Here is a 12,533-nt window from a genome sequence, read left to right as displayed (position 1 = left end):
AATGCATGAGAGGATGCCAGACTAGTGGGTGAAAGACTTGTGTTCTAGTCCTCGTTTGGCCACTTGACTGGAGTGACCTTGGGCAAGTCCCTTATTTCTTTGGGTTGCAGTTTCCTCTTCTGTAAGATGGTGCTGATGCCAATTTGCTTGCCTTACGGGGTTGTTACGGGGATCAAATGAGATCATTGTACAAAACTGTTTATAAATTATAAAGGCACTTTTAGGATATATGGTCTTTGGCCAGTTGACCTGGGTAGTCTGCCTCCTCAGGGCTGACAAATGGAAGGTTGTGAACGGACTTTCTGATTTGTTCGGCCACAGTGTTTTCTGTTTGGCCTTCGAAAGGTTTGGGTGGGGACATAGAGGGAAATCAGCCGAAAATCCCTGTGCATTGGAAGCTGGGGTGCTAATCCTCAATACTTGTTGCCACGTCAACACCAGTTCCATCTTTAGGTAGGGTAGGTACTTGTTACTCTTATTTTACTGGAGGGACCATGACAGCCAACTAATTTAGGGTATGCCTGGCTAATTACTGAAATTCACACTGTTAGAGTTATTCCTTGTGTCTTTGGAAGGATGGTGATGGGGGTTATTCTCTGTGGCGGTGCAAGGGTACAGACAGAAACTCACTCTGCTCAAATTTATAAACTTGTTCTACTTAACATTCTAAAGCCTGATTACACGAAGCAGAGGGTACTTGATTCCCTTGATATTTTAAATATAACACTTAGAGCATTTGAAACGTCCTATGGTAACATATTTAGGCCTATAGCCAAAGTGATTACAAAGCCTCGGTTTCAATATTTTCGATGAGGTCATGTGTGCTTTGGAGGGAGGAGAAGAACTATTATTTAATCACTCGCATTACACTAATAACCACATTCACTAAATCCTTTGTCTCTTTGCTCAAACGGAGGGTTACTTGCTTTAATGCTGGTTTTCCAAAGGACTTAATCCTGTTAAGGTGATGAGGTGATGGTGGGAAGGACCTTCCCACCGTTCCCACCGGGCCTGGAGTGGCGTAACTGGTAGAACTCCCTTTGTAAATCCCTCTTGTTTAACATATGTGTCACTCCCAGGTCCCCAGCATGAAATGAATTTTTATTGAGGAGAGTATTTTAAGAGTGATAAACAGGAGAGATTAAAATATCTCCTCGGCCAGGTCACTGTGACCTTAAAAAGCTAGAATAAACTATCATTTTGCAGATTTTATTTCTGTCTTTTGTGGGAAATTAAGGAGTTGTTTATGTTCTCTTGGAGGGAGTTCGAAAACTATTGGCCTGCTCCTTCCACAGTTGGGCTTGGCACACATTTTCCAAGCATTTACCATGTGCCTGGAAGCCCAGTGGGTTGCAGCGAGGTGGAGAAGACCTTGTGTAGGGGTTGCCGAGTCCACAATCTGCCTTTTGCTGGAACTCTCTTGGGCTGCTGGGCAGAAAGAGTGGCAGCGAAGCAGACGACATGGGTGGTGGCCCAGGGCATCTCTTTTTTTTTTAAAGTGCTGGGCTCCAGAAAATCAATTCCTTTTGCAGAATTTACCCTCCTCCCTCTCCCCCCCCCATTTTAATTTAATATTTTTGAACTTACAGGTCATTTCTGTTGTTCTTTCTGAGAACTCTGGGCTGAAGATGAAACAAGAGAAGTCTTTGGGCCTCTTCTAGACCCCAAAAAACCTGTCAAAGGCAATGTAACTTTTGGTTTTGCCAAATCAGGTGTTGATGCAAATGGGGACCCCTAGATCTCCTCTGGTGCTTGAAGACACAAACATGGAAAGTTTAAGTTTTGATATGGTCATTTATTGGTGTCTTCAAATTTTCTGTCTCTGCTACTTTTCTTTGCTCATCCAAAAACAATCGGATGAGCAAGAATGGACGTGAATATTTGCAAACCAGATCGTTGACTGTCTATTAGTGAGTTGGGTGGTTTTTATTAAAATGACTGTTATGACTTCACAGAAATCTAAATAGTCATAGAGATAAATTCTTGATTATACTCACAGTAGAGTTTGAGTAGGTGAAAGATTTATGGGGTTGGAGAACTGGGTTTTTACAAGGAATCAATTGAACACTGAAATGATCAGCTCTTCATCTGCTATCTTTAAGTATACATTATTATTTTTATGTTGACCATTGGGCCCAAGTTATGTTGGTGTGAGTTGGCATTGATTTGTGTTTGAAGAAACAAATTAAAAGACAGGAGTAATTGAAAATAAGACTCAATAAAATTTGAAGTTTGGGGCTATGTTTTATATTTTCTTCTCCCCTTGGTATTTAATAAAGATGTGATGTTTTTCTTCTATCTTCCTTCTTCTGTTCCAAGGTTGTTGCCCCCGCCGTGTCCTCTGGAAATGGAGACAATATGCATTGGCCATTTCCAGATTCAGATATTTTCTTTGCAAGGCTGGTTTCTATGCTTATCTGGAGTATTCTGGGTATGAGCCCAGGGTTTAGGACCTTTTGAGATCTTGGGTTTAGACAGTTCTCAGTGATGTGTGTAGGAATTTGAATGTTGTCCACAGGTGAATAAGGTTTTGTTTAGCTGAAGGTATAAAACCTCTGTGACCCGGATCATAATATAGAAATAACCCAAATGCTAGGACCTTCGCTTCTGCAAACCCTGACTTCAGAATGGTTAGTTCTACACGGGTGGGATCTTATGTTGGGACTCAGGCCTCCTATCAGCCATTAGCACAGTACATTGATTACGATGTTGTGTGACTCGGTTCTTGTGAGTAGTTTTCATTGTTACCAACCCAGGGTTTCTGTCAAAGGCTGTGGGGTAGGATGCCTGTGGGAAATTTGAGTCTGTTCTCTGGATTTCCCCCATTTGGTTTTGGGAAGTCTCCATGATTTTATATAATAACATATAACCATCTTAGGTTTTTCCATTTTCATTTTTAACAATAATTTTGTAACTTGTTCTTTTTTTGGGGGGGTCTACTCTAACAGACAATAGAAATTGTCTGCTCCATTTAAAAAGCGTTCTAAACAATTCAAGCTAAAAGAACACTTTGTTTCTGTTGGGTGGGTAGCAACAAGATTATATATATTTATAAAATTCTTTTCCAGCAAGGGTACTTAAAAGCATGTATTTAAAATTAAGGGCTGTGAAAAAAAAATGAAGCTGTACTTAACAAAATAGTCTTTAAAAAGGGAGCATTTACTAAATGCACAGGAAATTGACGACAGGCGGAATTTATCTCTGATAACAGAATAGATACAGCTCATAGAACAGAACAGATAATAGAAGATCTAAGAGAAGACAATGGACTAACACTTCGGGTTGGCCTTTTTTGACCACTAAGCAGTACACAAATATATAGCCTTTTGTGTAGAGAATAATTTTAACTTCTCCATATGACATAACTTCTCCCCCTCTGTTGGGTTTGATTACACCAAGATCCTGAACCTTTTGGATATGTAAACCCTGTAATTGTTTTGGTCAGTGTCATTTTACAAGGGGTTAGATACTTCGAGTGAAGCAATACATTGGGACTGGTTTGGATCAGATTGGTGCCTATTGTTCTATGGACCTAGATCAGTGAAATACTCATGGGGAAGATGGTACTGAACAACGAAAACATACTATCTGAGCTTACCGTTTACTTGGAATTTTTGTTACTATGTTTTCCGCATTTTCCATGTAGATGTAAATTATTTTGGCTTCTCTGCAACCCATTTAAATCAATTCTTACCATACTTACACATGGTTTAAGATTCATGGGGAAGGGTGGGGGAGGGTGTGTCTTCATTCATGCAAATGTTAAGGCAGGAACTTCCAAAAATGTTCTAGTTTTGTGAAGATTAGACAAGTACAGTTCCACTTTCTGAACTTCGTATCCCTGTTGAAGGCCAGGCAATTTGCACTATATTTGCCTTCTCATTTTCCTGTTCTACCCCTTTACACAAAATGAAATCAGAATTAACAGGCACAGTTACACTTTGGGCGGCCCTGTGTTTATTAAAATGGGAGCCTTAGAACATTCTAAACATACAGACTGATTGTTGAGGTTGTTTACAGGTTTTGCCTAGTTACGGGCAGTTAGTTCATTGAATATCTAATGAGTATTGAGTATACCTGCTGTGCTCCAGGCACTGGGCTAGATTTCAGGTATCCAAGATAAGCCAATCATAGTCGCAAGCTCACTGGGATGACTATAAAACAAAAAAATTCTATTAGTAATGTCAAAAATACCCATATATTATTTGTAACTTCAGTTTTTGTTGGTTATATCTTCTTAAATCAAGGCATACCTGTTTTTGAAAAGTAGTCACATTTTGCCATGAACCCAATAGCCTAAGCCTTCGTTATTTGTGGGTCCTGGTATCAGCATCTCTTAAGTAGAAAACACATTTTCTATTAGATAATATCTATAAATGGGCATAGAAGTCTTCAGAACATTAGCAGAAAAATAAAATTGTTATCTCACTTGTTGCATTTCCTTGCCTTTTTAATCAAGACGAATTTCAAGGAGGAAGACAGATGTTTCTCCACTTTGTTTTTATTTCAATGTACCACTTGGGATTTGAAGCTTCTGTACTTTTGTTTGTTTGGATTTTTTTTTTTCTTTTCGTGGCTTGATCCCAAAAAATGGAATAAAAAATATTTAATGAAAGCTTTGTTGTTTGAAATTGCAGGGTGCTACAAGAATTATTGCAAATCCCTGATGTCTTCCTGTCTGCCCTCAATTCTCCTATTTTGGGTAATAATGCAAGCAGTCATTTCAGAAAACTGTGCTTTGTTCATTTTCCTGAGCCTCGACCAGACACCATGTGCCTGAAACAGCAGCAGCCAGCCACAGCGAAAGAAAGTCCTGGGGCAAAAACTCAGACTTCGTCTTTCTCAAATGCTGCTGCTTGAAATTTGCATAAACGTTGAAGAGAAAATTATTAGCTTGGCGCAAAAGTAATCGTGGTTTTTGCAATTATTTTTAACCTTTTAAACCGCAGGTACTTTTGCACCAACCTAATAAACGGACCCTGCATACCTCCTCTTGACATATTTTACGGAGGAACCCCGACTAGTCAAAGCACTGACATGTCTTTTGAGTGAGCAGTGGATATAAGTACATACAGATACCACACTGCAGACAGAGGGAGCAGGGGATGAAAAAAATCATGTGAGACAGACAACAGAGGCTTATTTGAAGAGGCTGCAAAGCAACAAGTAATGCCAATTTAAAACGATTACATGTGAATGCAACAAGTGAAACACTTTGAGGGCTGCTCTGATTACACCTGCTGGGGTATAGACTTAATTACTCGTGTTAGAGATTCCTAAAACAAAGGGAGGCTTTTAAACCAGTAGCTGGCATGATGCTGCAAAGCCCTGGAAAACCTAGGTAAATGCCTAAAGGTAAATTTAAGGCAGATTCCATCAAGTTTGGATACCTTGGGCCTGTCCCTAAATGGGAAAGTTTCTTGAGGCGTTGGAACTGGTTAACATCCGTGACAGCTTGTTCTGCTGTTTGCAGCCGTGTTTACAGGCAAACGGGGAGATACGGCGGGTTCGGTTCCAGACCATTGCAATAAAGTGAGTTGTAATCTTTTTGCTGGTGGAGGGTCTTGCCTGTATATACACATGAGGCTGATGAACTTGTCTACACACGAGAACCTTGTCTGGACTGAGTGTCACCTAGTGCTCCACCACAAGGCTTAATGTATGTCTTACAGGTTCTTTTTGGAGTGATTCTGAGATGGAGATGAAGAGGGTCTGCTAGAGGTATATAATGAAAGCGATTTTCATTTCGTTCATATTAGAGTTATTTGGTCGCATCCCCTCTGGCCCTACCCCTAACCTCCCTCCACTAGCCTGTATAGACCCTGAGGTTAGGAATTGTTTTATCCCTGTTTTATTTTCCTGCAGTGCGTAGTGGAGGGCCCTGCTTACAGCAGCTGTTCCACAAATATGACTAGAACTGTATTAAAACTGAATGACATTTTTGCTCATATGTAGTGTTTATTTTACCTTTTCTGAATCACTTCTTGGGCCTGTGGTGCTATACATTTTTTTTTTTTTAAAGGACCAGTGACCTGTGACCTCTAGTTTTTTGTAATAGTATTTCAGTATGTCTTTTATTAGATGTTACTAAAGGCAACTGGGAAGAATTGCTTCCATTTATTGATATTACATCCTAAATTGCCTAGGGCTCCTCTATTTTTCCAGATTTCTCCATTTGTTTCAACTGGTGTTTGATTGACGTAGCAAGTTTCCCAAAAGGCATCATTTGCTGTGCAATCAGTTACCAAGCATGGAAGTACCCACTTTGTGAGCTAGCCTTTTTTGAGCTCTGGCTACGTATCAGGCCTTGTTCTAGGCTCTGTAATGTATTAATTCAGTCAACTCTTGCCTAGGCTCTGAGATACATTATTTTACAGGCTCTGAGATACATTATTTTACAGGTGAAGAAACCGAAACACAAAGAGGATACAGAGATAGATAGTAAATGATGGAGCAAGAATCCAAACCCAGATCCTGATTTCAGCAACCTATGCTTTCAACCACAAAACTATATTGCCTCAAATCTGTAGAAGAGAAGCAATGTTTTCTATCCTCTAGGAACTTAGAAGTGGAAAGCAGAGAGAGTTAGAAGACAGTGTGGAATGAAGGGCTCAATTGTGAGTTACGAGTGTTAACAAGAGTTGGGTTGGCCTGTGAGGACCGAACCATCAAGGGAGAGGCTTTGTGGGCGAGGCAGGAGGTGAGCTGGGCCTCCGAGGAATGAGTAGAATTTAGATATAAAGGGGAAGTAGCAATCTGAGGAAGCTAAGATACAAGTGGAGGCATGGAACTGAGTTCAATGGTGATCTGTTCAGGCAAGAGACTGCATTCAAAGTGGTGGGAGCTAATCCTGAGCAGGTAGGGTAGGCTGCCATCTTGAAGGTGGGCATGAGGGTTTAGACTGGAAGGAGTAAGAAAAGGTGCCAAGCTTGGTGCTATGCGAAGGTTCTGCATAGACCTCTCTACTGGTTCTTCAGAAGCCAAACTGAGAGAGAATTCTGAGAATTGAGTAAGAACTGAAAGCCATTGCAGATTACGGCGTGGCAGAGTGGCATGTTGCAAGTGGTGCTTCTGGGAGGTTACATGTGATTAGAATAAAATCTTTACCATTTTGGAGGAGCTTAGAAAGTGGATGTCTTCAAGCCTAGTCTAAAAAGCAATGACTTGAATTAGCTTACATAGGAACAGAAAAAAACGTTGCTCGCTGGAACGTTGTACAGTCATGACTTGTTTCAAACATAAATCTGATTGTGTTTTCCTTGCGTAAAGCAGCCCAGGAGCTCCCCCTCCCCTTAGAGCAGAAGCCGTCATCTAACCCCTGCCTCCCTCCCTGGCCTGGCTCCTGTTACTCTCCGCCTTGCTTCATAAGCTGTAGCCATTGGAACCTGGAATGCCAGACTCATTCCCACCTCAGGACTGCACATGCACTGCTTCTTCTGCCAGGGATTCCGCTTCCCCCACGTCTTCCTGATTCTTCTCCGTTTAAATCTTAGCTCAAAGATACCCCCCTGAGAGAGGCCATTCCTGGTGGCCCTTTCTAAAGTAGGGCCCTATGCCTCCAGCCTTTGTGATGACTCATAACTGGGTTCTGTTTCCAACAGAATCCATTGCTTACCACTGTCTGAAATGCTTTTGTTTATGTATTCGTTTATTATCTGTCTTTCCTATCAGCCATGGTGTCCGTGATAGAAGGACCTACACTACACATAGTGACGCTCTGTGTGTTCTGAATATTAGATGACTAGTCCCCAAATACGCTGCACAGAAAATGTGTGAAAATTAGAAATCGGCTTCTAGATTTTATGTCACATTGCCATGTGATGGAGCGATGAAATTTAAGTTCACTGCTTCTCTTTGTTTTTGCCCTCTTTTGGGGGAGGGGACACACACACACACACACACACACACACACACACACACACACACAGAATAAGAGGTTGATTTCAGTGAGCCAGTATTTACTGAGTGACTGCCGCTATGGCTTAAGATGAAAATTTGGGAAAAAGTCATTCTTTTTGAGTGACTAGTTTCTGTGAGTCTATTCAAACATCAATTTAAACATGGGTTCTTCAACTGTGGTATGATTGAGCATTTTGTTTTTTACTCTGTCAATATAAAGCTGCTTTCAGCTTCATTGCTAAATCGATACGGAGTCCATTGGGGGAAAACGGAAGTTGAATTTTGAAATGAGATCTTGACCAGTCACTGTCATGGCTTTGAGTTATCCAGGTTCTAACTTCTCCCTGTACAGCAAGTAATGACAGCCTTCATTTAGAAATAGCCCCTGACCAAAGTCATGAGTCTCAAATTTTATTTTTCTTTAGTTTATTCAAGCGATGTATAATTGTCTGGCTCATCCAACACCTCTAGTAGTTTCTACAGCCTTAGGGGCTCCCTGAGAGTGAACACACGGGTCTTAGGACAGTTGAGCTCAATGTGTTCCTCAGGACGGTAGCATCAGTGCCACCTGGGAACTTGTCAGGAATGTAGATTCCCAGACCCCCTAGGTCTACTGATCCAGAACCTGTGGGGGTGGGGCCCCCCCAAACTCTCCAGATGATTCTGATGCACACTGAGGTTTGAGAGCCGTGGCTTAGTAAATGTTAAAGGTTCAAGGTAGCGTGACCCCACGGATCAGCCAAACGGCATTAATTATTAGCCCCGTAAGCCCACCTCCTTTTTGGTCACTGGCTTTGATTGGTTCACTAAGGCTAGGCTGTAAAGTTATTTGCTAGCTTGATTGCCACATATTGACTTTGGGTTGTTTGTATTTCTCTGAACCTGTCACTGTAATGATTTGCCAGGACACTTAATAGAAACAGACTGTGATTTTTTTTTTTTCTTTTTTTTTTCACCCTGGCTGTCTGAGTCATGGGCAGCTGGGGCCTTATGCCCTCTGGATAGATGTCTCCTGGTCCCAGTCATGCTATTCATACACTTTTCATGACGGAGGTGTCAGTGTTGGATCACATGGGACCTTCAGGAGCATTTAGTTCACCCCAGTTTGGTTTACAGGTAGGGAAATGAGCCCCCATAAGGTTGTGCTTTGCTGGTAGTAGCACAGCTAGTGAGGGGTAGAGGCAGGATTTCGGGTCCCCTGACGCCCTCCACTGCACTAGGACTCCTCCAGGGGGGGGACCCAGCTGCTGTTTGTGCCTGCAGGACATTTCTTTCCTACTGAGAGGTTTTCTTGTTTTATTTAAAAAAAAAAAAAAGAAAGAAAGAAAGAAAGAAAGAAAGAAAGAAAGAAAGAAAGAAAGAAAGAAAAAAGTCAGGAAGTGCTCATTGTAACTAATAAAAGTGTCCGAAGAGAATGAAAAAACCAGTTTGAGAACTTTGGTATGGAGGAAATAACCTGACATTAACTGTTTTAATTATAGTTGTCGTATGGGGCTTATCAGTGTGGGAAGAGGGAGCATTTGAGCCCTACAGGGAAGTGGGGTATGGACAGGATGACCCTCTTCCTGAATCTGTCTGTTCGGGCTGCAGCCTGGTAACTGCTTGTGTCACCCCAACAGCGGTCATGGAAACGGGGCTGGGTACAGTAAGAGACCTGGGTCCCGGGTCCCAGAGGTGTGACGCCCCATGAGGGCGCCAGTTAACCTTCTTGGTCTTCCTTTCTCGTGAATGGGTATAATAATGCCTCTGCCCGTCCTGAGAAGAAAAATGTCGGCTAGTGGGAAGCGTGTTTCACTGTAGCGAAGAGCACAGACTCGCGTGGGATCCAGACTTGCTAGGTTCAATGGCTCCTCAATTTACTGGTGTGACAATAGGCAGGTCACTTCTTCTTTCTGTGGAATGGGTACAAAGCAATGAACTACTTCATAGGGTTGTTGGGAAGATGGAATTAGTCTATGTAAAGTGCTTAGAAAAGTAGCTGGTATTTAGTAAATGCTACGTGTTAGCAGCTATTGGTATTACTGTTTTTTAAATATTACTATTTTAAGCGAGGAGATTTCTGTAAACATGTTCTCGAATAGTTCATCACTTGATAACAGGCAAATACAAGGCTTTTACGCAGTAGTCGTTAATGGAGAAGCTGTTCTAACATCCCCTTGTTCCTGGGCCCTGCTGTGAAGAGAAGCTGGTTTTGGTGCCCAGGAAGGGCAGGCCGAGAGCCTCTGATATTGCATAGTTTTTTCCTAGAGTGGTGTGGCTGGGGGAAACTTAAAAGTGGAGAGACTTCTCCATTCTCAAAGTTTCAGGTATTTACACATGAGCCATCCTAGGAGAGGGACATCTTAATAATCTCCCAGAAGAGGTTCATGAACTTCAATTTTGATTTTTATTATTTGACTAGGTTTCTTTCTGCCTTGGCTTTCCAGTTGTTATTAGAATTATGATAAGCGTTTTTGTAATGAAAATTCCAACTCTAAAAGCGAAACAATCAAGGTATTGTAATAGTACAGCAAGCGAGTGGCAGATTTTGGGTAGCTTTCCTCCTCTTTGGCTGAAATCAATGAAACTTTCTACTACTGCCGTTTGTTTCTGAGTAGTCTATTTGGGGGAGGGATTAGGGGGGTGAATTGCCTTTTCGTTGTCTAGTAAAGGAACTGGGGTTCAAGAATTTGAGAATTATTATTTTATCTGTATGTATAAAATTGACTTTTCATTTTCTTTACTTTGATCCCCCTCGTCTGCAGTCTCTGTTCATGGTCTACTCCCCACCTTTGTGTGAGCCCCTTACAGTGAGAGATTAGATTTTATTTATTTCTCTATGTAGTTTATTTCTCCCTTTGCCTCAGGGTCCTAATATAATGCGTGGTACATACTAGGCTCTCACCTCCAGTTTGTGGAATGAGTATGATTGATGTTTGTTCAAGTGGCCTGTTCTGAAACTTCACTTGAAGACTTAAGTAATGCGTTAGTATCACGGTAACCTAGTATCTCCCCAGGTCTCCCTAACGATGCATTGATGAATCCTGGCATCACTTACCTGAAGTACCCTAATCCCAAAATGCTCATGGCATATCATGGCTATTATAGCTTGGGTTTCCCCAGCGTCATTGGGAGAGAGGGTTGTAACAGGTGGGGAGACCGAGGCACAGACAAATAAGAGCATCATTCAAGACCACCAAACAGTTATTGTGGGAAGAGACTCGGGATGAGCTTCCTTGCTTCTAAAAGAAGCCAAAAGAAAACAAAAACTGATTCAAACTCGACAGAGAAACCCAGATCAGGTTGGATGTGGGAGTGAATGTTGACCCGGATGGGATAACATTGCTTTGCTGTCTGAGGGGTATGATTAGTGATTTATTTCTAATGTGAGTTTGTTTTTATTTCTAGCATTGCAATGTCGGGACGGCCATGAGCCCTGTGTCAACGACGGAACGTGTATTACCTTCAACAATGGCACAGGATACTGCAAGTAAGTTTTTCTCTGTGTTTTTTTCCTTCTATAATTTTCTTCTTCAGTAGGACACTGGACAAGATTCCGTTCTAGTCTATTTTTAATACTTCTGTGAAATGTTGTTTGTGTCTCTCACTGTTCTGATGTGGTTCTTGTGAGGGATGAGGAAAGATGGCTGTGGATTTTAGATAAATGGCTCCTAAGAGCTTATTGTTATCTTTTCCATTGTGAAAAAGACTTTTCAATGAGTCTCTGTAATCATTAAGCTAGTTTTGAATTAACTAAGTGAGTTAATGTATGTTGAGGACATTCTCTTACTTGTTTCAGTTGAAGGCAAACGCCTCAGCATGTTAGCTACGATCTTGTTTTTAAGTTCAACTAAATCGATAGTAACTTGAATTCTGCCTAACATACATGAATCTCATAACCACATGGAACTGTTTTTTCCTAGTGTAAAAATTCTGGAAGAGAGACTGTACCAGAGGAAGATGCACACACATACCTGTGGGGATGGGGTGGGAAGCAGAGGGTGTGGGTGAGTGTCCTTCTGGGGGGTTCAGGAGCGGAAGGATGAGGAACTGGACTAGGCAGTATAGGCCGGTTCTCAAGAGTGTGTCTTATCTTATTCTCTAACCATGTAATCTAGCTGTACTTTTTGTTTGAGGAAGTTCTGAGAGATAATCTCTAAAGAGCTTCTCTACGTTTCTTCGGACCCTTTTTGCCTTCTGTCTCAATTGAAAAATTTTAATAGGAACATGTATCCATTCTGTGTGCAAAATAAGATTTGATATTATGAAATGTATTTCCTTGAGCACTTCTATGGGGTGTGTTTATTCTTTGCTTTGGTGCAGGTATTTGCTTGGTAAGCATTTTAAGTGAGTTTATCCAACACGTTTTCGTGTCTCCCCTGGAGATTTAATTGAATACCCTCATTATAAAGATGACATTTGTGCCCATCAAGTCCATTCTGACCAGGAGCTAGGTTCTTTAATGTTCTGAACAAGAATTTTCCCAAGTCAGAAAACATTTTCTTCACCAAAGTGAAAATATTGTAAGCTGTGATGATAGTAAGGCTGAACAATGGGTTGTCTGGTTTGGAATAAAGATAACACTGGAAATGAAGTTTTTTATGTAACCGGTGATGGGCTGCTCACTTCGTTTTTGTAGCTGGAAAAAAAACAGC

The 12,533-nt window shown here is 41.4% G+C and overlaps 1 protein-coding gene across 2 annotated transcripts in view; it reads left to right on the top strand.

Moving 5' to 3' along the window:
* NOTCH2 (notch receptor 2) overlaps nt 1–12,533 on the top strand; it is a 149,026-nt gene that overhangs the window by 26,631 nt on the left and 109,862 nt on the right. For both annotated transcript variants that reach the window (XM_074319094.2, XM_074319093.2), the window contains exon 2: nt 11,287–11,368. Coding sequence is in view for 1 of the 2 variants with exons in the window: in XM_074319093.2 (XP_074175194.2) it covers nt 11,287–11,368 (82 nt within the window). In the remaining variant the exon portion in view is untranslated. The remainder of the gene's footprint in view (nt 1–11,286; nt 11,369–12,533) is intronic.

This window comes from Rhinolophus sinicus, chromosome 7, assembly GCF_057876585.1.
Source record: "Rhinolophus sinicus isolate RSI-liver-muscle chromosome 7, RSI-T2T, whole genome shotgun sequence".
Classification (NCBI taxonomy): domain Eukaryota; kingdom Metazoa; phylum Chordata; class Mammalia; order Chiroptera; family Rhinolophidae; genus Rhinolophus; species Rhinolophus sinicus.
This window is presented reverse-complemented; position numbering and strand designations above follow the sequence as displayed.